The sequence below is a fragment of the Hippocampus guttulatus genome, chromosome 1 (genome assembly GCF_054856545.1).
Source record: "Hippocampus guttulatus isolate MCC_2025c chromosome 1, RoL_Hgut_1.0, whole genome shotgun sequence".
NCBI classification, from domain to species: domain Eukaryota; kingdom Metazoa; phylum Chordata; class Actinopteri; order Syngnathiformes; family Syngnathidae; genus Hippocampus; species Hippocampus guttulatus.
This window is the reverse complement of record NC_141261.1, coordinates 23,923,690-23,948,308: the sequence shown is the minus strand read 5'-3', so window position 1 is coordinate 23,948,308 and position 24,619 is coordinate 23,923,690. Positions and strand designations below refer to the sequence as shown.

The 24,619-nt window shown below is 42.8% G+C and overlaps 1 protein-coding gene across 2 annotated transcripts; it reads left to right on the top strand.

Annotated features, from left to right (window-relative positions):
- Positions 1–652: 652 nt before the first annotated feature.
- LOC147211066 (dihydropyridine-sensitive L-type skeletal muscle calcium channel subunit alpha-1-like) lies at positions 653–24,382 on the top strand. 2 transcript variants are annotated; one of them, XM_086121302.1, is made up of 45 exons: positions 653–852; positions 5,459–5,564; positions 7,912–8,051; positions 8,138–8,271; positions 8,360–8,512; positions 8,603–8,808; positions 8,971–9,074; positions 9,156–9,301; positions 9,892–9,973; positions 10,047–10,207; positions 10,292–10,517; positions 10,583–10,790; positions 10,856–10,976; positions 11,063–11,177; positions 11,260–11,359; positions 11,441–11,510; positions 11,659–11,791; positions 11,901–12,030; positions 12,121–12,180; positions 12,795–12,901; positions 13,016–13,103; positions 13,181–13,288; positions 13,384–13,436; positions 13,528–13,674; positions 15,583–15,784; positions 15,895–16,053; positions 16,782–16,892; positions 16,981–17,064; positions 17,672–17,719; positions 18,361–18,387; positions 18,458–18,583; positions 18,663–18,728; positions 18,807–18,898; positions 18,980–19,139; positions 19,224–19,351; positions 19,495–19,591; positions 20,176–20,278; positions 20,369–20,470; positions 20,529–20,662; positions 20,750–20,875; positions 22,080–22,288; positions 22,379–22,443; positions 22,847–22,893; positions 22,988–23,032; positions 23,102–24,382. In XM_086121302.1, the coding sequence occupies exons 1-45, from the start codon at positions 668–670 to the stop codon at positions 23,339–23,341; spliced, it is 5,454 nt and encodes a 1,817-aa protein (XP_085977428.1). In that variant the 5' UTR covers positions 653–667; the 3' UTR covers positions 23,342–24,382. The 2 variants fall into 2 exon arrangements, with proteins under 2 accessions (XP_085977428.1, XP_085977419.1); XM_086121293.1 differs by having other exon boundaries at positions 20,529–20,875.
- The last annotated feature ends 237 nt before the right edge of the window (positions 24,383–24,619 follow it).

Genomic DNA, 24,619 nt, shown 5'->3' with positions numbered 1-24,619 from the left:
AATGATTCTTGAACATGTACTGTATGTTGAGTTGCATCTTCACTTTTCATCACGTTACCAATTTAAAATGGAACACATTTTGATGCAACATGATCTATTTTTGCATACAAACAAGTCAGATCAAATGTTGTCAAACATGCAACCTTTTTTTATTGTCGTAACTTATTTGGGCAAAGTGAGTTAGTAGTTGTTGGTGTTGAATAATCATACACTTCCCTCAATTTAAAAAAACAAATAAACCTGGGCAACAGATGCACACACTGAGGATAAAGACTTCATCAGCCTTAGTTTCACCGCATCGCCCCCAACTCCCCTCTTGATTACATCCCCTCCCTTCTTCCACGTTCTAACCCCCCCCCCCCCCCCCCCCGCCCCCTCCACTCCCCTCCCAAACTTTTTTACCATCCCCAAGCATGGCTCGCCCCTGGTTCACAGTCTAAAATTAAACTGCAGCAAGGCCAACTGTGCTTCCAACCACTTGGCCCGCAGGTCTTCTTGTCTGAAGTCCTCAGTGAGGAGAGGCCTTTCGCTCCTCTGGAGAGACACAGAGGAGCATAGGCCGGATTCTCAGGTTTGCCGGTACAAGGAGGACCACTCAACCCCCAGTTGGGATTGTACAGCCAGTGGAAATATTTCTCCGGGATTAAGGTGTGTTGGAGTCTCCAGGATGGCAGCAAACTCTGACGCGTCCAAGCCGGTCATCATGAATGAAGAGGAGCTGAAAAGGAAGCAGCGGGAGAAGCTGAAGAAGTTACAGGCCACGGGTGGCAACCCAAGACCTGCCAGATCCCTCTTCTTCTTCACTCTTAAAAACCCCTTCCGCAAGGCCTGCATCAACATTGTGGAGTGGAAGTATCCTTTATATTCAATAGCCATTATGACAGGTGCTTATTTGTTGAGCCAAAGAGATTGTGGTGCGGCAGGTGCTCAAACTATTGCGCAACCTGATAAAGCTGTGACTAAGATACTTTACACAAGCTGTATACTGATATGATGTCAAAGCATTGGCCACTTCTCCTTAATCTTCGATCATTTTACTCTGTGACGTGTAAAGACTTCTGTTATTCTCTGGCAGCCGGCGCCCGAGTCAATTTTGTCACCATGAATGCAAGGCCATTCTCTGTTTAATGTGGAAATGGTGCTCAAATGCTTCCACGATGTGAGGCTCGGCGTTTGATCAGACGGCTGTCTGCTGAGTGATGTTATGAGGGTCCTGCAGGGACTTTCCTGCTTTTATTTTAGCTTCATGCCCATTCTTGGTTCAGACATCTTCAACACCCAGAACAAACTTAGCTGACACTAATTGCTGTCTTTATAGACGACAGCTTGGCTGTTAAATTGAGAAGTATATGGATGATAGCCAGTTAGGTTTTGCTCCTTCGGATCCCTTAAATTCCCTACTTAACAAGTTAGATAGATAGATATTAGTTCATCAGCCCTATCTATCTGTATAGATTTCTCTCTCTCTCTCACTCTCTCTCTCTCTCTCTCTCTCTCTCTCTCTCTCTCTCTCTCTCTCTCTATATATATATATATATATATATATATATATGTGTGTGTGTATAAATATAAATAGATCTATCTATCTGCACTTAAAACTAAATTGTCCCTAGTTTTAAGTGCAGATGGTTGTTCATTAATGTGTGCCCTGCGATTGGCTGCCAACCAGTTCAGGGTGTCCCCCGCCTACTGCCCGAAGACAGCTGGGATAGGTTCCAGCATGCCCGCGACCCTTGTGACGATAAGTGGATCAGAAAATGGATGGATGGAGATATATTTCATATATCAATATATGTATATGTATCTGTATATGTTAGATTTCTGACCATTTGGGAAAGTCAACACAGAAAGAAAGAGCGTACACAGATCGTAAACATTGACCCCATTATGGGAATGTACAAATTTGTCACCACATGCTCAACCAAGTCATGGGCTTTTTTTATTGCATAAGTATAATCACATTGGTATGTCACCCTGCAGCAGATGTCGCCCACAAGTGTAGTTGCAGCTTTGCAGAAAAAAACAAAAACACTTTGAGCTCTCGCAGACGAAAGAACGTACAGTGTATAGTGACGTTACGAGAATGGTAGAAGAGCCCGACTCATTTTCACACAAGTGTGTGTTGCACTGCTTTGGACATATTCTTGGGACCTGCAGCTGTCCTGCTATATCACAGGACATGATGCTGACCTGGCAGGGGGAATTCTCTGACTGAGCCCCCTACGGGCGAGAATGAGAAAGCATAGAGGCGAATATTCCATGTCATGTTTGTTTGTTTGTTTGTTTGTTTATTGAACATAAAAAATATATACAGTAATAATTTGACAGAAAATAAGGTAGATAAAAAAAAGTAAAAAGAAAGAAATCAATCTTCATTCAACACAGTTATTATGTTCAAGGGAGTAGGAAGAAGTAAAAAACTTATCTAGTCCTACCCCGTTATGTGATTATATCTAATAAATCATTTTTATATCAATCAGAAAAGAAAAAAGTAAGAAGAAAGAAGTCTCCATTAAGGCTCATACTTTACCCTTAACCGTGATATTTTTACAACTTTTGGTTTGTATCGGGATTATATACTTCCACACCCTGACACTCTTGTGTCAATTTTCTCTTGTATTCATAATGGATATTTATATACCTTTCTCTATTTATCAACTTAGTTCTGATTTATCATTTCCTTGGTTTTGTAGAGGATCCCTACGGTTTTGGCTATTTTTCTTTTTACGTTATCGATATGTGGCTTCCAACATAGTTTTGAGTCTATTACTAATCCGAGAAACTTGGTTTCATACGCTCTTTCTATCTCAATTGAGTTTACCATAATTTTAGCTTGGTGTTTGATTGGTCTTGTGCCAAAAACAATTAACTTCGATTTTTTTCAGGTTAAGTGACAATTTATTTCTGTCGAACCAGTTTTTTAATTTGTTTAATTCGTTTTCTACGGTTGTCAGGAGCTGTTTCAGATTTATTCCAGAACAGTAGAAAGTTGTATAATCAGCAAATAGGACACATTTAAATTGTTTTGAGACCTTGCAGATATCATTTATATATAAGATGAATAGTTTTGGACCAAGCACTGACCCCTGAGGAACTCCGTGAGTGATTTTCAGTTGATTCGTTTTTTTATTGTTGAGTTGCACGTACTGATATCTGTTTTCTAAATAACTTTTTATCCATTTATAAGCTACACCTCTAATGCCATATCTTTCTAGTTTTTTCAATAATATACTGTGATCTATTGTGTCAAAAGCTTTTTTTACATCTAGGAAAACCCCAACAGTAAATTCTTTGTTGTCCATATTAGTGGCTATTGCTTCCACAAACTCCATAACTGCCATTGAGGTGGTCCGCTTTTCCCTGAAGCCATATTGATTCTCACTTAACAGCGCATGCTTTTGTATAAAGCTATCAGGTCTGCGAGAAAATAGTTTTTCTAATATTTTTGAAAATTGTGGTAGTAGTGATATTGGTCTATAATTTGTAAACCGATGTCTTTCTCCACTTTTATAGATTGGAATAACTTTAGCAATTTTCATTTTTGATGGAAAGATACCAGCTTTGAATGACAGGTTGCATATGTGCGTGAAAGGTCGCACTACATATTCTATAATCTGCTTTATTATTGTCATGTCAATATTAAAGCAATCAGTTGACTTTTTATTTTTAAACGTTTTTATAATATTTGATACTTCTTGTTTTACAGCAGTAAGGAACATCGTGGAGGAGTTTTTTTCTACATATCTATCTATTTCAAACAAGTTTGTTGGATCAGGAATTTGTTTTGCTAGGTTACTGCCGATGTTGACAAAATACTCATTAAATTCAGTTGCTATTTCTGCAGTTTTTTCCAAAATAGTATTTTTGCCTTTGATAAAATACTCTGGATAATCCATTTTTTTAGGACTATTTCTGATTACTTGGTTAAGTATCTTCCATATTTCTTGTGTGTTACTTTTATTCTGCTCTAATAGTGCATGATAATGATCTCTTTTACTGGTTCTTATAATATTTACTGGTTTATTTTTATAGGTCTTATTTTTTTTTCTGCTTCTTCAGTTCTCGATTTTAAAAACAATTTATATAAATTGTTTTTCTTTTTACATGCGTTTTCTATGCCTTTCGTTATCCATGGCTTACTTGGGTCTTTATACTTTTTGGAGACTTTAGTTAATGGAAAATGTTTATCATATAAGGAGATTATGGTAGACTGAAATACTTCAAACGCTGTATTTGGGTCTTCGTTTGAGTAGACCTCGGTCCAGTTTTGTTTTTCTAGGTCTTGCTTAAAGGCATCGGTGGAGCGTTGGGTTCTTAGTCTTATTTCTGTTATGTGAGTTGTTGACTTAGCTTTTCTATCAAAATAATTATGAAAAACTGCAAAAACAGGTAGGTGGTCACTTATGTCATTAATGAGAAGTCCACTTTCCATTTTATGATCAATCTTATTTATAAATATGTTATCTATTAATGTGGCCGTGTCAACTGTTATTCTGCTAGGTTTCAGGATTACTGGGAAAAAGCTGTTGCTGTACATAGTATTTATGAAGTCGGTTGTTTTTTTGTGTCCATTTGGGTTTAATAAGTCAATGTTAAAGTCACCACATATTATTCGTGTTTTCTTATCGTTGTTGTAACTGAGCATATCTGTTAGTTTTTTATTGAATGTGTCAATACATGATCCTGGTGTCCTATAGATGCAACTTATGATGATATTTGATGCCTTTTTATAATGTATTTCAATGGTTAGACATTCCATTAGGTTTTCTACTGTGTTTGTCAATCTCTCGATTTTACTGCATGTGGAGCAGGGCTGCTGATGCACAATGCAGCACACTGAAGCATGATTTCCCTCTTGCGTCTTCTAAATGCGGCTCATCTGTTGTTTTCTTGTCTTGCCAAAGGGCAAGTCACCCAAGATAAATTGTTTTTTTCATGCTTAATTGCATTTAAATAAAGGAAGATAACAAAACTCTACTTAATAATATTGGATTAGAATGTATTGCACATAAAACTTAAATGTTTATTGTTTTAATACAAACAGTTCTTAAAGATTGAATGAAAATGAACTGGACTTTAAGTGAAATCCAACTGAACTGTCCAGAGGCAGTTTTTTTTTTTTTTTGTGCATCCCCCTTGAAGGAGCCAAAGACCAAACCCACAGCAAGATTTACAGGAAGTGGAAATAAAGGGAGTTTGTGCTGACACCATTATCCAATTACATGATGTTTTGCTGCCCTGCGGGACACCACAATACTCATCTTTAATCATTTTGTTAATGTCTTACTTGTATATGACAGCTCAATGTACTTGGACAAGACAGATGTGCCATGTCAATTGGCATGGCGGGGCCCTAAGCGCAGTCTACCCATAACAAATATAATCTGTTCTGATTTCTTTTGGGAGAAAGTGGAATTCCTATCGTCCTTGTGTATTAATCTTGACCATCTTCGTCCAGAACCTTTGAGATTATCATCTTACTGACCATCTTTGTAAACTGCGTAGCTCTGGCCGTGTTCCTGCCCATGCCTGAAGAAGACAGCAATAACACCAATTCCAGCTTGGTAAGTAAGAGTGAAATGTCCGTCGGGACTCTTTAGTGAGGCAGGCAAACCTCAAACGTAATGAAGTCTTCAACAAGAGTGTACAGTATTTGTATGGACATTTATTCGCAATATCTCTGATCTAGATGGATAGATATGGATATCACGGGTAATGACTAAGAAGCCTGCAAACATTTTAAAAAAACGGAATATGACTTCAATTATTTTTTCTTTGGGAATCAATTTTGCGAATCAGTGACTTAATTTGAGGAGCGGCTTTCTAAACTCGTGGAGCATTTTTTTTAAGGTCAATCCCGGGATCTGAGGCAATTTTTATTTTTATCGAAGATTAAAAATAATTTCAAATATAACAGCATAATTAACGAAGAATTGGCTTTCTTTGTTATTTGATGAACAATTGTTATCTTTGAACTCAATATCAAAAAATTCGCAGAGCACTGCATGTGGCGTCGTAAGAGAAGCAGCTCCACAATGTAGCCGCATGAGTCGCCAGCAGAAGCTTGTCACCAGCTACCTGGTGTGGCGTAATTAGCTACCCAAGCCTTGACCTCCGAATTCCCGCAGTAGTTGTTGTGAGAGCCGCACGTGCATCCAGCCAAGCCAAACTTATTTCGATTGCGGTTGAGTCTCAATTTTGCTATCCGGTGGGTTTTGATGAGGCGATAAATGCAACATATGTGATGGAAACCGCTTATTTCAAGCCTTACCCAATTTTTAGCAAGCACATTATTTTTTTCTTTGATATTGTGAAAATAAGTTTAAACCATGTTTGTGCCATAGGATAAAGGATAGAAAAAGGAAATATGTGTATTGTCAACCTGTCTTTGGATTTGTTGATGGACCATTTGTGTACAAATATTCGTTACATAACACCGCAACATACTGTAGATACTATACATTAGCCTGTGTGTGGCATTTTGAATTGTGCGTTAGCATTAAGCTAGCTGAAGGCAAACATTTGTGGTGGTTTGACATAAACAAGTAAATCTCTGTTTAATGTTTAATTTGACAGTAAGCAAGCTAGGAGCGGTAACAGTTTGAAGCCACTTTTTTTGGGAGAATTATTTGCAATCTTTCAAACTGCTGCTTATTGTAAAATGAGTTGAGTTCACTGTTCATGCCATGCTCGTATCACAAGGTTTTTCTTGAAAGTCAAAGTAAATAATGGTCTGAACAATGGCTCGTATCGAAAAGATTGCATATGCCGGCTCGCTCGTAGCTCAAGGCACCCTTAGTTCTCGCCACTGTCAACGTTGCATGTTGATTCGATGGCCACATCATGCTGCAGCTGTGTGTTAACAGCCCTGTGTGTAATCACCGTTGACAGCAGTGTTATGCTATTGACGAGGCTCAGCTCAAGAGACTGTTGTGTCCCATGCAAAGAAGACATCGAAGCACAGAGGCCAACACTTGCAGCCAGCAATCACTTACCATCTCTGGCACACTCCCAAATGGATATCACAATACACAAATGACTTTATACTCATCTTGGGTGCATAATGGATTGACCCATTTGTTACTCACCAGCCTCCTCATTCCGGCGAGGTGACGGATGTAACAAGAGCTGCTTCACCTCATTACATTAAAAGATCTGCACACGCAAACCAAAATGACTCAGGAGAATCATAAAAATAGCTTCAGACATGGTGGTGTGGGGAGAATGCACAAACAGTGTGCCAATTCCATTCAAATTTTTAAAATATTGGTCTTTATTGTTGTTTTTAGCAGGCATGGCATCTGAAGATTGTAGCCAATGTCCAGTGTCAGTTAAAGGGACCCCTTATTATTTTCATATTACACATAAACAGAACCAATTCAATGACCTCCTTGACTGGTACAGCAACCAGGTGCCAATCAAGGCAACCACTGTAGTTAATGCGTCACAATTATAATCCTGTACTTCATAATGAAATACTTTCTGTGACAATGATTTTAAAGTGTAGTAGTGGAAGGTTCTTTTAAATTGATTAAACACTTGAAATTGTCCTTCTGTGGGATTGTGAGTGTGAATGGTTGTTTGTCTCTATGTGCCCTGCGATTGGCTGGAAACCAGTTCAGGGTGTACCCCGCCAAAGACAGCTGGGATAGGCTCCAGCACCCCCGCAACCCCCATGAGGATAAACGGGTCAGAAAATGGATGGATGGATGGATGATGAATGAGGAACAAATGAACTGGCTTAGAAATGGCACATTTTTTCAACCAGGGCGAAGTGGATGTTGCTAAAACACCACTTGGGTCTGTCAGTCTGTGCTCATGCCTGAATAATATTTGTAGACTGTTTTCATAATGTGTCTTCAATTGATATGTTTGAACCATAAGACTATATAATGATATTCCTTTCTGCAGGAGAGTCTGGAGTACATCTTCATGATCATCTTCACATTAGAGTGCTTTCTGAAGATTGTCGCATATGGCTTTGTGTTCCACGAAGGTGCATATTTACGGAACTGCTGGAACATATTAGATTTTGTCATCGTCTTCATGGGGTAAGATTTGACAGACTGTAGAATGGGAGGTGTTGTCGTCAGCGTGGAATGGGAGGGCTTACTGTATGGCGAATTTCTTCCTCCAGTCTGGTCACCTTTGCCTTGGATACCATCAATACGATAGCAGGAGTTCCCATGGAGAAAGGAGGCGGCTTTGACATGAAAGCCCTGAGGGCATTCAGGGTTCTGCGACCCTTGCGCCTTGTCTCTGGAGTCCCCAGTAAGAACCCGATCTCTCCAGAAAGTTGATTATGTTTGTTTGTAAATGAGGAGAACGCTCTCTTTTTGTTCTTGCTGTTTGCATCCAGGCCTGCAGGTGGTGATGAACTCCATCCTCAAAGCAATGCTTCCTCTGCTGCACATCGCACTGCTAGTCTTCTTATTGGTCACCATTTATGCCATCATGGGACTGGAGCTCTTCAAGTGCAAAATGCATAAAACCTGCTACTACACGGGAACAAGTACATGGATGTGCATGCATGCTTGGCTTGTGTAAGCAGGCCGCATTATGATAAGTTGACACGATTCTTGCCCTGGTTGGTGGCCTGCAGATATCTATTCAACCGCCGAGGGGGAGATACCTGCACCCTGCGCTCAGGCCGGGAACGGACGGCGCTGCATGATTAACGGCTCCGAGTGTCGGCCGGGCTGGGAAGGTCCCAACAACGGCATCACCCACTTTGACAACATCGGCTTTGCCATGCTAACAGTCTACCAGTGTATCACAATGGAGGGATGGACTAAAGTTCTCTACTGGGTAGGTCATCGCTCCTATGACACACTGATGCATTGTGGCCGTGTTTCACAACCTTTAATGAGCAAAGGCCCCCCAAACAAAAATGTCACCAAATTTCTACCCGAAATTTATACCTGTTTTGAGAAAATGATAACTTTGCAGTGGTCTCGATGTTTCTTTCAGATAAACGATGCCATCGGAAATGAATGGCCTTGGGTCTACTTTGTTCCTCTCATTCTTGTGGGCTCTTTCTTTGTGCTCAATTTGGTTCTGGGTGTCCTCAGTGGGTAGGCTGACTCAGCACCTATAACTTGATTCCATCGTTTTCTCCACACGATTAAGATTCACAATGTTCTCTCTCTGCTCAGTGAGTTTACCAAAGAGCGGGAGAAAGCCAGGTCCCGAGGAGAGTTCCAGAAGTTGCGGGAGCGTCAGCAGCTGGATGAGGACCTGCACGGCTACATGGAGTGGATCACCCATGCTGAAGTCCTGGATGCTGACAGGGAAGGCAAAGGTCAGCATCAAAACAACAACTGCAAATTGAATGGCCTGAACATTTATTTGTTTGTCACGTTTTTGAACAGAATAAGCACAAAGTGCCTCACAGAACTGGCAAAATTGAATTAAAAAAAAAAAGTCAAATGATTATGGGAGTACCTCAAATTCCTTCACTGAACAACCAATAACATGGCTATTTTGTGAATTAAACACATTTGTTACTTGAAACACTGTACAACAAATCATCTCTACCCACTGAAATCAATCGAGATGCTTTAATTTGCTTCAGCCCCACAACCCCCCAAAAATGCTTGGAATGTGTTTTTGATGAGAAAGGTAGCATTCAATAATATTGTACTTTATGAAAACATACAGCAATGACATCAGTCAAATGCAAAGAATAAACAGTTTTGTGTTGCTCCTTCTGGTCTTTGCATCTCGGCCACCTGGGGGCAGCATAATACAGGGGTACGTTTGCCCGTTCACCTGTTGACATATTGGGGCAGTCATAGAGGATGGATATGTGAGTTTAGTTCCATCCATCCATCCATCCATCCATCCATCCATCCGTCTATCTATCGAGCTCTGGTTTCATTCCTTTGTTAGGTCTCCTGCCTTTGACCAGTGGGGACTCGGACACTGACAGCCTGTACGACCTGGAGGGCAAGAGTCGAGTGATCTACTACTAGTGAGTGCGCTCCTCTGACTTTACATGCGCATGTGTTGATGTGCCCTGTAACTAGCCCCATTTTCGACTCAAGTCGCTTGGCTCGTCGTTGGAACCGCTTCTTCAGGATGAAGTCCCTGGTTTACGTGAAGACCAGATCGTTTTACTGGCTGGTGATGTTCCTTGTCCTCCTCAACACGCTGACCATCGCCACCGAGCACCACCACCAGCCCGCGACGCTCACTTCAATTCAAGGTTGAATAATGGCAATTTGGACATTTTCCACAAATGGCGCCTTCCAGCTGGATTCATTTTTGTCTCTGCTCTGTCTGTCACCAGATGTGGCAAGCCGTGTGCTCCTGCTGCTTTTTGTCATCGAGATGTTTGTGAAAATGTACGCTCTGGGTCCCCGGGCGTATTACATGTCGCTGTTCAATCGTTTTGACTTCTTCGTGGTGCTTTGCGGCATCCTGGAGATGATTATGTTGTCGGTGGGAGAGGTGACCCCGTTGGGTTTCTCGGTACTCAGGTGTATTCGGCTTCTGAGGATCCTTAAAGTCACAAAGTGAGTCGTGCAAATTACAAAGTTTCACTGCCTCAACATGAGACATATTATAACTATTCTTGTAGGTATTGGACCTCTCTGAGTAACCTTGTAGCCTCCCTGCTCAACTCTGTTCGCTCCATTGCCTCACTGCTCCTCCTCCTCTTCCTCTTCATCGTCATCTTCTCATTGCTTGGCATGCAAGTGTTTGGGGGGAAATTCAACTTCCCCGACAACAGGCCCAGACGGAGTAACTTTGACAACTTCCCTCAAGCGCTCATTAGTGTCTTCCAGGTAAGATGTTTCCTCAGACCAAAAATCCAACATATTTTCTTCTAAAACCTGTCGCTGTCGCCCAGATCTTAACAGGAGAGGAATGGACAGCCATTATGAACAATGGTATCATGGCCTATGGCGGACCAGTTTTCCCTGGCATTCTGGTTGCCATCTACTTCATCGTCCTCTTTGTCTGTGGAAACTGTATCCTACCCAAAACTCCTTTTTGGGACATTTGAGAATGGTCATGAACAGCACCACGTTAGTTTGCCTGAACTCGGTCCAACCAGACATTCTTCTCAACGTCTTCTTGGCCATTGCGGTCGACAACCTTGCCGAGGCTGAGAGTTTGACCTCGGCTCAGAAAGAAAAGGCAGAAGAGAAGTTGAGGAGGAAACTGCTGCGGTGAAGCAATCATTGACACGGCAAGAAGGTCAAAGTGATTGTTTGCACTCAATCTTAACATGACTGAACTCCCCATCTGTAGGTCCAAAATGCCCGACAAGACAGATGAAGAGAGGGAGAGGATCTCCAAAAAACTGGCTGAGCAGCGAGCCAAGATTGAGGGCATGCCAACGACAGCCAAGGTTCATCAAGATACACACATATTAAATGCGTGTCACGACAAGAGTCATGGGTATTTATTTCTGAACATGTCCTTTCATCAGCTCAAAATCGATGAGTTTGAGTCCAATGTCAATGAAGTGAAAGATCCTTTCCCCCCTGCAGACTTCCCAGGTGAATTCAAGTACTTCTGTTTTATCCTTCTAAGGACAGTTTGAAATGCAACGCCTGATTTGCGCAGTATGCTATGACATCATGACTACTGCAATGAAATAATGTCTTGCTCTTGGCTTTGTGCACATTTCTTTCCTCTACATTCGAGGTGACGATGAGGAGGAGGAGCCTGAAATCCCCATCAGCCCTCGACCGCGACCCATGGCCGACCTGCAGTTGAAGGAAGAAGCCGTTCCGTTGCCTGAAGCCAGCTCTTTTTTCATCTTTGGCCCACAAAACAAGTCGGTGGCAGACATATGTGCCCAACACCCTTTTTGCCATCTTGCTGCGCACGTTTGATTGTGTGTGTGTGTGTGTGTGTGTGTTCTCATTCTATTCACTGGTGTCCAGGTTCCGTAAACTGTGCTACAAGATCATCAACGCCTCCTCTTTTACTAATCTCATCCTGCTGTTCATCCTACTGTCCTCCATCTCCCTGGCAGCGGAAGACCCCATTGATCCCAATTCCTACAGAAACCAGGTGCCGAGCAGTTCTCCCGTTCAGGCGTCGCATAACCTGTCCAACAAAAGCCAAGCAACATCCTTGTTTTCTGCATTTTCTGCCCCATAGATTTTGGCCTATGCTGACATTGTCTTCACGACCGTCTTCACCATTGAGATTGTATTGAAGGTAAGTAGAAGAGCAAAAGGCTTCTTTGGTGGATTGGATGGATGTATGGAAGGATGATGGGTGGACGGATGGACAAGTGGATGGATGGATGAATGGATGGATCGAATGACAGACCGACATAGGAGGCTGAATGGAAAGATGGCATGATGGGTGGTGAGATGGATGGACATTTGGATGGATGGATAGAAGGATAGATGGTTCATCGATGGACAGATGAATGGAATGACGTACGGACGTATGAAAGGGTAAATGCAAAGATGGAATGACGGATGGACAGATGGATGGTATGATGGACCGGTGGACAAATGGAAGGAATGGTGGGAAGATGGATGGAAGGATGGAATCATTGAAGTTCATCCATTGCCTTCATGGGTGGCTGAACGAATGAATGAAATTGTGGTTGAATGAAGAGATGACTTCCCGGTTGGATCCAAGGATGAAATTGTGAATGCATGGACAAGAGTAAAGGATGAAAAGATGTAATCATGGCTGGAATCCCGGGTAAGGCGATGGAGTCCAGCTTGTATTTCCATGAAATGCAAGTTATGTTTGAGCAAAGACGTTCGGCAGTAAAGTTTTGTGCCGTTGTCTTGTGCCATTTATCTCTGTGACAGATGACCGTTTATGGGGCATTCATGCACGAGGGCTCATTTTGTCGCAACTCCTTCAACATCCTGGATCTGATTGTGGTTGGAGTCTCGCTGCTCTCGATGGGCATGGAGTAAGTAACCTTTTGGAATTCACACACCAGCACTGAAATGTCTCAAGTGTTGTTCTCTTTTTTGGCTTTGGGTATGCACCACATCGAGCCGCTTGTGTCATTTGTTGAATTCAGATCCAGTGCCATCTCCGTGGTGAAGATTCTCAGGGTGCTCAGGGTGCTGAGGCCTCTCCGGGCTATCAATCGGGCGAAAGGCTTAAAGGTTGGCGCAAACTGTCGCCACAACTCAGTCGCCATCCGAGCTTTTCCTCCATACTTCTCATTTGTGTCCATGTGCAGCACGTGGTCCAGTGTGTGTTTGTGGCTATCAAAACCATCGGAAACATCGTCCTGGTTACCATGCTGCTAAATTTCATGTTCGCCTGCATAGGTGTGCAACTTTTCAAGGTTGGTGACGCTGCACACTGTTAATGTAAACGTTTTTTTTTTTTGTAGCACCCAATACAACGCATATCCTTTCCCTCCTGCTCTCTTGACGATAGGGCAAATTCTATAGCTGCACGGACGCATCCAAAATAACAGAGGAGGAATGCCAGTAAGGCAACTAAGCTTATAGCTTGAGAAACACATGCAATTTCTCATTCATGGCCATCGCTGACATGATTGACACGGATATCTGATCTCAGGGGATTCTTCATCAAGCACATTGAGAATTCTCTGCAGGACACGGTCGTGGCCAAACGCGAATGGCTGAACAATGACTTCAACTTTGACAATGTGCTCTACGGCATGCTGGCTCTCTTCACCATTTCCACCTTTGAGGGCTGGCCCAAGTAAGTTGTCACACCTTGTGTTGAATAGACAGCTGTGGATGATACAGATAATGTCTACATTTGCATCAAATGAAAAATGTTGGCTTTGTTTTGTGGAATAAACTGCTGACCCCATAACTCCAAATTCTAAAAACAAATATGGTCATTTAAGCATTTATTTGGCCGGAAAATGAAAAGTGGTCAAAATAGCTAAAAAGGTCCAGAGTTACTTTGGTTTCTCATTTTTTCCAGAGCTGTATATGTATTACATGCTCTACATATTGTTGAGAACTATTTACATTCTCTTCAGAGAGATGCCGAAAACGTGACTGGGCTGTTCCACCGAATCACTGCTATTTGCTTGCTGTAACTCTCTCAAAATCAACTTAAATTGCTGTCTTTATTTTCCAACTCTAACTCGGATAATACACATACTGTATTAAAATGATTACTGGCCCATCTTAGGCAACATTATTTGACGTTATTGTTTTATTCTAATGCACCTGACGAAAAGTAACAGGAGTGTCTTTTAGAATTAGCAAACGCCTGCATTTGTGCTAATAGCGTGTTGACACAAGCAAGCACAAAACTGCAAATCAACAAAAAATATGTACTCAAAATAAATAACGTGGAATAAATAGGCAAATGTGCTATTTGAAATATTGTTGACTGTAGACAAAAATAAATGAATCAATTTATCATTTTTGGTCTTCCTATGACACAACTCTCTGTAGACCATGTGACCAAAATTTTCAGAGGGGCAAATATGTCAGGACAAGGACAAGACTGAAGTGTACATTTCAACTCAACTGTCTGTGTTTAAGCAAATGTACTTCATGTATAATTGGGATGAACAACACAAATGTATAAAAATTATTTTCCATTGCAAGATTTAAAAGATCATATTTCACGTTAAACCCTAACTTTAGGACGTGAGAAGAATAAACTAAACTATTCATCTTATATATAAATGATATCTGCAAGGTCTCAAAACAATTTAAATGTGTCCTATTTGCTGATGATACAACTTTCTACTGTTCTGGAATAAATCTGAAACAGCTCCTGACAACCGTAGAAAACGAATTAAACAAATTAAAAAACTGGTTCGACAGAAATAAATTGTCACTTAACCTGAAAAAAATCGAAGTTAATTGTTTTTGGCACAAGACCAATCAAACACCAAGCTAAAATTATGGTAAACTCAATTGAGATAGAAAGAGCGTATGAAACCAAGTTTCTCGGATTAGTAATAGACTCAAAACTATGTTGGAAGCCACATATCGATAACGTAAAAAGAAAAATAGCCAAAACCGTAGGGATCCTCTACAAAACCAAGGAAATGATAAATCAGAACTAAGTTGATAAATAGAGAAAGGTATATAAATATCCATTATGAATACAAGAGAAAATTGACACAAGAGTGTCAGGGTGTGGAAGTATATAATCCCGATACAAACCAAAAGTTGTAAAAATATCACGGTTAAGGGTAAAGTATGAGCCTTAATGGAGACTTCTTTCTTCTTACTTTTTTCTTTTCTGATTGATATAAAAATGATTTATTAGATATAATCACATAACGGGGTAGGACTAGATAGGTTTTTTACTTCTTCCTACTCCCTTGAACATAATAACTGTGTTGAATGAAGATTGATTTCTTTCTTTTTACTTTTTTTTATCTACCTTATTTTCTGTCAAATTATTACTGTATATATGTTTTATGTTCAATAAACAAACAAACAAACTAAAGGCATTTAGTCAATTTAAACAAATCATTAATGTAATTGGATCAATATGCGGGTTGTGTTACTTGTTTAAGAAGAATATCTAAATATTTTAGTTTATTTGACCATGCATGTATACATTTTACACACACACACACACACACGCACACACGCACACACACACACACATGCGCACACTTGTTCCCAGACTCTTGTATCGAGCCATAGACTCGGACGAAGAAGACATGGGGCCCGTCTTCAACAACCGGGTGGACGTCTCCATCTTCTTCATCATCTACATCATCCTCATCGCCTTCTTCATGATGAACATCTTTGTGGGCTTTGTCATCGTCACCTTCCAAGAGCAAGGCGAGCAGGAGTACAAGGACTGCGAGCTGGACAAAAACCAGGTGCACTGAGTCTCTTTTGGACCAGACTTGCGTGATCTGATGTGATGAAACAGGGTTTTTTTTTCATATTGACACTCATCACTTTCTTTTAACTTATCTGTTCCCTTTAGCGCCAGTGTGTGCAGTACGCCTTGAAGGCACGACCGCTGAGGTGCTACATCCCGAAAAACCCGTACCAATACCGCGTTTGGTACATTGTCACCTCCTGCTACTTTGAGTACCTCATGTTCTTCCTCATTATGCTCAACACTTTGTGTCTGGGAATGCAGGTAGGTCAGTTCAGTTCATAGTGCACCCTAGAAACACGCATGAGAACAAGACAAGAGTCGGTGTGGCTCATTATTTTGACAATTTGTTTTCCAAAGTCAAATGTTGATTTTTGTCAATGCGCTGCTGTATGTGGAACAGCGTCCTGGAAGCAATGCACTCCCACTCATTCAATTCAAAGGAACTTCAATTTTCAAGGAAATTGAAGGGCCCTCTACATCATTTATGGTGAATTCATTTGCAATAATGTGCTGTTAAAAAAAGCAGATGCCAGTGATAACAAATAGTCAATCAGATCAAGTGTTTAAGTAGCTGGTTTATTTACTGGGAAGGTGAAGTCAAGTTTATTGGTTCTCCCGGGGGCATTCAGCGCTCAAAATAATTCAATAACCCATTTTGACTGAATGGCGTGCTTCTCAATTATTTGCTGTCCCCAAGGAAGAAGAAAACATTTCGCGCACCCACAACACTCCGCCCCGGCCTATAAATAGTATAATTTGTCTCTGAAATTGTTATAAGTACACCCCTGCATAGCATTGTACCTTTAGAAACCTAAAAAAAAAAAGAAATATAGGTAAGCTCACAACAAAGAATAGATTCATTGATGAGGTGAATGATTACGCTTGTTGATATGCTTTCATGTCGATGTTTGCGCCACAGTCTTGTGTCAGCAGACACGCGGACATGTTCTTCGAGTAGTTTTGGATGCTGTGTGTCCTTTGCGCAACAGCACTGTGACCAGTCAGACCACGTGACCAAGCTGTCGGACATTCTCAACTTGATCTTCACCGTGCTCTTCACCGTGGAGATGATTCTCAAGCTCATGGCCTTCAAAGCAAAGGTCAGCTCGGTTTTGGGAAGCCCGAGTCTGACCAATCGGATGCAGGTCATACTCGCTCTTTAGCGCCTCATCATGCGTCTGTGCACAGGGTTACTTTGGAGACCCCTGGAACGTGTTTGACTTCATCATTGTCATCGGCAGCGTCGTTGACGTCATCCTGATTGAAGTGGACGTGAGTGAATGCAACTCCGTGCTCCCCGAACGCGAGTTGTATTTTCAGGTGTTGAATAAGAAAGAGCTTCCAAGGCAACTATTGTGACAATGACTCGATGTACTCTATGTATTCACTGCTCTGACCCAGACGCGTATAACCGCGGCCCCGATTGGTGCCAGCACAACTAGTTCACAGAATATGGTCAGTAATGTTGTTGGCCATAACAACCTCCACCGCCATCCTCCAGAGAAGCATTTTTTTTGGTCACCGCGCCACCAAACACGCCCACTATGCCCACAGTTCACTTCCATTTGGAATGCTGATATGTGTAACTTGACAAGTGAGCACGGCACTGATTGGTTTTATTGATTTATTTTGTCAATGTATGCGATGATGTTGCACAATGGCAATTTCTGCGGGTTGCAGATTTTCACCGCCGTCTCCTCATCCCGCACGCACAGACACGCTTTTGGGCAGATTCAGACACGGCAGTGGCACTCACGCCTTTTCTGGCTTTTCCACCCGCCTTCCTCGTGTGCTCCTTTGTGTTGGGTTGTCTTTTCCCGCAGGCGACACAAATGTTCTCCGCGTGACGTCTCACTTGTCGTGTGTCTGTCATTCACAGAGCGCCCTGGCTGCCAGTGGAGGACTGTACTGTCTCCAAGGCTGTGCTGTAAATATCTCATCGTCACTGTTGCACTGCTGCATGAGCAGACTGTGTCACGGGGAGTGACCCTCTTCTCCTGAATGTTCTCTACCAACCCAACACAACTGTGTCTCTAGATTTCGAGATTTGAAAACAAGAAACATAATCTTCCAAAGAGCTCTTAATTAAGAGCACAGGCAATCTGCCAGCTGTCTGTGCAAAGCGCTGGACTTCACTACCACACCAATTTGTCAAAGCAATTTACTGTAAAATCACTCTGAATGACATGTGACAATTGATTTTAATTAAAAAATGCAATCATAAAACATATTCAGGAATGGATGATGCCCAAGCTTGTTTAAATATAGACCCCCCCCCCCCTCAAAAAATGTGTGTACATTGTGCACAAGACAGGTTGCAAGTGTCTCTGTGACTGCAGACTGCCAGGAAACTGGAAACGTGATAAGGGGATACAAGGACATTTTTCGGAATTAATTGCAATATGCTAGGAATGTACCAAAATGTAGTAATAATAATAATAATATAATAATAACATACAAGAACAACATGGTCATTTCGGCAAATGTGTGGGCACGGCCCCCCTGTGCTTGGTTTCATTACTGTACTTGCCTTGCTCCAATGTAATCTCTCTCTCCTCCGTTTTACAGGACACGAATCCCATGCAAGAAATAGCAGTAAGCAGCCATCTTGCCATCATCAATCCACATTTCTTGCATTATTCCCACAAAATTCTCTTGTTCCAAGGCCTCGGAAAACGCCTCCGTTTCGATCACCTTTTTCCGACTCTTCCGTGTCATGCGCCTGGTGAAACTTCTGAATCGCTCCGAGGGCATCCGGAACCTCCTGTGGACCTTCATCAAGTCCTTTCAGGTGCCTCAACGCCGTGGCCTTCCTCGCATTCAAGCTCCTCTGGTGACCAAGTTAATCCTTGTCTGGTCTGCGTCTTCAGGCTCTTCCCCACGTGGCTCTGCTCATCGTCATGCTCTTCTTCATCTACGCCGTTATTGGCATGCAGGTTGGGTCCAAAGTACAACATCATCCGCCAGCTTCTGCACGCCGACACGCTGAATTTAGTGGCATTATGACGTTTTAGATTTTCGGGAAGATCGCCTTAGTGGACGGCACCGAGATCAATCGCAACAATAACTTCCAGACGTTCCCTCAAGCGGTTCTCATGTTATTTCGGTGAGTTTTTGCTTACCGCTCAGCGCTCGTGCACCGATGGGGGAAAAAGCAAGTCAAGAACTGCCCGCGGTCCATGTGCAGATGTGCCACTGGTGAAGGCTGGGAGGAAGTCATGATGGCATCAATGTACGGGAAGAAGTGCGACCCCAAGTCTGACTTTCAGCCTGGAGAAGAGTACACCTGCGGCTCCAATTTTGCCGTCTTCTACTTCCTCAGTTTCTACTGTCTCTGTGCCTTCTTGGTCAGCATTTGATCGATCTCCATTTTGAAATGGCCTCATTGTTTCTCAAGACGGCGTTCAACAACAAATGTCGCCACACTGCAGATCCTCAACCTGTTTGTTGCTGTCATTATGGACAATTTCGACTACCTGACGCGTGACTGGTCACTGCTCGGCCCGCACCACCTGGATGAGTTTAAGAAGATTTGGGCCGAATATGACCCCGAGGCCACGTAAGCCATGCTGACACACAGACCATTCACAAAACAGCTCAACTGCTTTGGAGCAAAACTTCATTTGACCATCTGCGAATGAACATGTGCAACTGTTCATTCAGGTGTCAGTGCATGTTGAAGGTGTTTGTGTGATCTGACAGAGGCAGAATTAAACATCTGGATGTGGTGACGCTGCTGAGACGCATCCAGCCTCCTCTGGGCTTTGGCAAGTTCTGCCCTCATCGCGCAGCCTGCAAGGTACAAAAATTGACAATAGGCGATACCGGCCGGCCAAATAAAGACCAACGGAAGATGCACCAACAAGGGTGACTTTAACCCTTTCAGGGACAGCGGTTACAGTACTAGAGTTCACGTTTTATCATGGTGGCAGGTTACAGGGTGCTTGAAGGGGTTAATCTGTGATTAGCGCAAATCAGCGATGAGTAAAATTGTCCTTAAAGTGAGTTAACCAGTTTTAAAAATAATGTCAGATGAACTGAAATTAAACGGAGTTTGAATTGACATAAATAAGTAAGGATAATTGTGAATATCAAAGATAATTCATTACACCATTTAAAAACTGGGTGACAACACTGGAAGTGTGCTGTCACGAACCCACGCCAATTCTTCAATGAAATGTTACATTTTTTGCTGGCTAGCAACAATTCATCTGTAAAAATGATGAGGTCAAAATCTGAATGCATTGACGAGGTAGCGGATCGGATTCTTTCGTTCAAGACTCAAAATCATGCCCCAAAAAAAAAAAAAAGGGATGTATATCGAGCAACATTTGCAGTTTTGGTGGTTCGTAAATATAATTTGCGTTTTATTTCTGTCCGCAGCGATTGGTTGGCATGAACATGCCACTCAACAGCGACGGCACGGTCACCTTCAATGCCACCCTCTTTTCCCTGGTCAGGACAGCACTGAAAATCAAAACAGAAGGTGGAGCTCATCGTGATTTGTCATAGTCACAGTCGCGGTCTCGCGCGTGTGCGTGATTTGCCGACGTTGATCACTTTTTCTTCCGAGCAGGAAACTTTGAGCAGGCCAACGAGGAGCTTCGAGCCATCATCAAGACCATCTGGAAGCGCACAAGCATGAAGTTGTTGGATCAGGTCATTCCTCCAATAGGCGGTGAGTGTGCCAACCACATCAGAGGCTTTCCAAAGACTGAATGCGTCTTCCTTCTCAGATGATGAGGTCACCGTGGGGAAATTCTACGCCACTTTCCTACTCCAGGATCATTTCCGAAAGTTCCTGAAGCACCAGGAAGAGTACTACGGATACCGGCCAAATAAGAAGAGTGCCTCCGGACCGGAGATCCAGGCAAGGAAGCCCTTCGCCTTGGAAGGAGTTGAATGGGTGTGGAATTATAATGCGATGTCGTCATGTGTCCTCTTTGTGATCCTGCAGGCAGGTTTGAGGAGCATCGAGGATGAAGTGACTGCAGAAATGCACAGGGCCATTTCCGGAGACCTGCAGAATGACGAGGACATGGACAGAGCCATGCAGGAGGCTGCAGAGGAGCACATTTACCAGGTGGGGGAAAATACTGCCACGCCGGCCGCAGTACACTTGCCGCAAAAGAAAAGTCACATTTCCGAAAAACAGCTTCCACTGTGTGGGGAAGATTTATACCAATAATCGGTTGAGACCTCATTCAAGACTTAAGGTGTGCACAACATGAACATTTGTGACCATGAAATACTTGTCACGTGCGCGCCAAATGCTTGGGGATTTGGGGTTAGAGGTTAAAGTAGGGTTGGGGTTGAGTTTGGGTTTGGGTTCGAATTAGGATTAGATTGGCGGAGTTGGAGTTAGGGTTACTGTTAAGATTTAGGCTGTTTGGGTTAGGGGCTTCGAGGTTAGGGTTTAGGAGTTAGAGGTTAAATGAGAGTTAGGGTGTTCGGAGTTGGGGCTTGGGTTTAGGATTTAGGGGTTTGGGTTAGTGTTAGGATTCAGGTTGAGTTTGGTGTTCAGTTTTGGGGGTTAGAGTTAGAATTGGGGGTGTGGTTCGGGTTATGGTGCATGTTAGGTGATTAGGGGGATAGGGATAGGGATAGGGGTTTAGGTTGGGGGATTTGGGTTTAGGATTAGGAGGTTTGGGTTAGGGAGTTATGGGTTAGGGTTAGCGTTAGGGTTGGCGTTAGGGTTCGGGAGTGAGGTTTAGGGTTAGCATTCGGATTAGCATAAGGGTTTGGAATTAGGGTTGGGGTTTCGAATTTGGGTTATGGTTTCAAAGTAGGGTTACAAATTAGCGTTAAGATTTCAAAGGAAGGTTTTAAAGTATAATTAGGGTTCCAAAAAATGATAACAAACTCGGTTTAGGGTTTCAAGGTTCAAATTCAGTTTGAGTTTCAAAGTAGGATTTTAAAATAGGTTAGTTTCAAATGTGTCTTAGGGTTTCAAAGGGGGGGGGTTAAACTAGGGTTAGGGTTTCCACTTAGTGTTGGAGTTTCAAAGTAGGGTTTCAAACGAGGGTTATGGTTTCAAATTTGAGTTTTAAACTCAGGTTAGGGTTGCAAAGTAGGGTTTTAAACTAGGGCTGGTGTTTGAAAGTCGCTTTTAAACTAGGGCTATGGTTTCAAAGTAGGGTTCTCAACTAGGGTTAGGACTTTAAAGTGCAGTGTCAAACTAGGGTTAGGGTCTCAAACTAGAGTTTCAAATTCAGTTTCTGATTTCAAAGCAGGATTCGAAACAACTTTTGTTGTTCATAGTGGTTGACACTTGTTGACATTTCCAGCGTACGCACGGCTTGTTTGGGAATCGGATTGAGCCGTTCTCTCCCGAGAACGCCAACGCTCCGCCCCCGCATATGACCAACCAGCGACCCCTCAAATTCTTGGAAAACCAGCCCGAGCCAGCACTGATCGCCTCCCCCACAGAGCCCGTCATCGACTTTCTCCCGACAACTGCCCCCAAAAGCAACGTCAACAACAACGCCTTTGCGGAGTGAGCAATACGCGCCCGTCCTCACACAAGACGAGTCTGACTGACTGTGGACATCCAGCAGCTGACGAGAAGCTTCTTGCTGTCTTTCAGATTGGCTTTGCCAACACGAGGCAGTCCTGAAAACTTGGACAGTCCCAATGAAGATGTCGAGGGAGGTACGGCCCACAAACGAACCGTCTACACAGAGTTCTTCGCTTGCACTTGCTACCACTCTTGTCAGCGTTTTTGACAGCACATTTCAAAGAATTGAAGAGGTCACAACATGATGTGATCACAATTATGTTGCCAACTGTTCCGATCGTACTGCAATTCGATGGGAAATCATTGATAAAAGCCAAATTGTGGCTGGAGGAAGATTCCTTTATAACAATATAATGTCATGAATTTTCATCGCGGGATAAATAAACTGTGTGACTGAGGATGAAAAAAAATGGAGGAGTTGGTCAAAATGAAGTTCACATGTTAAGCTTAAACTGCATTTTAGATTCATCTTGAAATTTGAGTTTTTGTGAGCAGCATAAATAGACAAATGTTTCTTGGATGTCTTTGTCCTTTTAGACAACCTCCACTCGTGGGACTTCACAGTGAGAACAGACAGAACACAGGTAGCACGTTTGGCCCGTGTGCACAATATGTAGCATGTGAGCAGCTGATAAAAAAAAAAAAAAAAAAAAAAAACCTGATTTATCCTCTTTGCAGTTCCCCTACGAACCGAGGCTCAGCGACAGTCCGAATTCTGACGACGTAAGTGGCGACAGGCACTTTCCTTCATCTGTCAATCAGCTGTTGGAGATCTTCCATTTTGTCTCCCAGGCCAGGATGGAGATGGCCGACGACGAGCACACCACAATCGAGGACCTTGAAGGCGCGGCTCGGGCTATCCTCAAGAAGAAGCGACGCCTACCCGTACCTCCTCGCACCCCCACGCTGCCGCCGCAGCAGTCGGAGCGGCCCGACCCGGCCGTGAGGAGGAAGAAACGTCCCGTTCCCACGACTCCCGCCGCTCACCCTCAGCGCAGGGCCCAGCCGCCTGAGGCCGACGCCAACGTTTAGAGACGTGACCACGCACATGCTGATCACGTGACTTTTCCATACACGTCCGCAAGATCATCGCTGATGGAGTAGCACTCCATTGTGACGAAATAACTTCAAACTGTTTTTCTCCATCTGTGGTCATTTGAGGCAGTCATTATCCATGACATCTTCTTGGTTCCATTCACCAAGCTGGCAATGCAATTGTTAGTCATGATGCAGCTCAGATTGAAGTTCCACTTCTGGCTATTGCCATGACTTTTACAAAGTTTCGCGAGAGTGGAGTGTCGAATCTCGTGTGACTTCGCATACGGTTCTCAACTGCAAGAACGTTGTTGACATAGTTTTGCAGATTGTTTTGGTACAACTCCAAATGAGGCCACTGTATTTAATACCTCTCTGACAAATTCAAAGTCGGCATCATTATCTGGCTACGGGCAAATTGTTTCGCAACACTGTAACTGAATTTTCGTAAACACTTGCTGCTGTTCAGTGAGAAACAAGTTCAATGTTGCAGAACTGGTAAGTGCTGTACGACCTATTCAAGAGTGTGTTCTATCTTTGGTGAAGAAATATTGTCTGAGGATATTTTCATGTGTTAACAGCTGAGGGTTTTTCTTGATAGTAAGCAAACAATGTGGTTTTATCAGCCCGCGTTTGCGCCCCCCCGACCCCCCCCCAAAAAAAATCATGTTTGCATCGTTAGCTCAAAGCTCACTGAATGACAGACTGACTTTTCGCTGTTCATGTTTTGTGCAGAAATGCCAAATCGTTGGGGACTATTTAATATTGGCCATTTGTGACGGTACTGAGAAACTGCAATCGGTTTTCCGTTTTTGGTGGGGTCGGGGGGGGGGGGCTGCTATATTACTCTGCTTTTAATAATAGCATAGGGGCAAAAATTGTATTTTCTGTGATGATCTTTCCTCTTTTTCTGTAAGCAGAGTGAAAGTGTCACATTGCAACACCGATGAGTGACTGAAGCGTAAGTTCCATTTGTGGCAAGGCATTCTACATTACTTGTGTATCTAATAAATTGGCGCGGCTGTGAGTTTGCTTGGACCCTGCTGCCCCATGCAGAAGTTTCTCCTTGTAAGGCAAGCCCCTCTTTAAATAGTCGTGATAAGCAAAGTCAATTCTGTTGATGGAAAGGAACGGATGTTGCTCATATCAAACCAACCAACCATTGTCAGTGAAGCTCCTGTGCACTCTGAGGAAAGACAATCCCAATAAACCATCCATCCATTTTCCGATCCACTTTATCCTCACAAGGGTTGCGAGGGGTGTCTGGAGAATATC

Bases quoted from the DNA above. Each gene is read 5' to 3' on its own strand.
- LOC147211066 (XM_086121293.1), top strand. From the start codon at position 668: ATGGCAGCAAACTCTGACGCGTCCAAGCCGGTCATCATGAATGAAGAG. The intron at 5,565-7,911 runs GTAAGTAAGAGT...TCCTTTCTGCAG, and splicing joins ATAACACCAATTCCAGCTTG to GAGAGTCTGGAGTACATCTT. The intron at 18,899-18,979 runs GTGAGTTTTTGC...GTCCATGTGCAG, and splicing joins GCGGTTCTCATGTTATTTCG to ATGTGCCACTGGTGAAGGCT.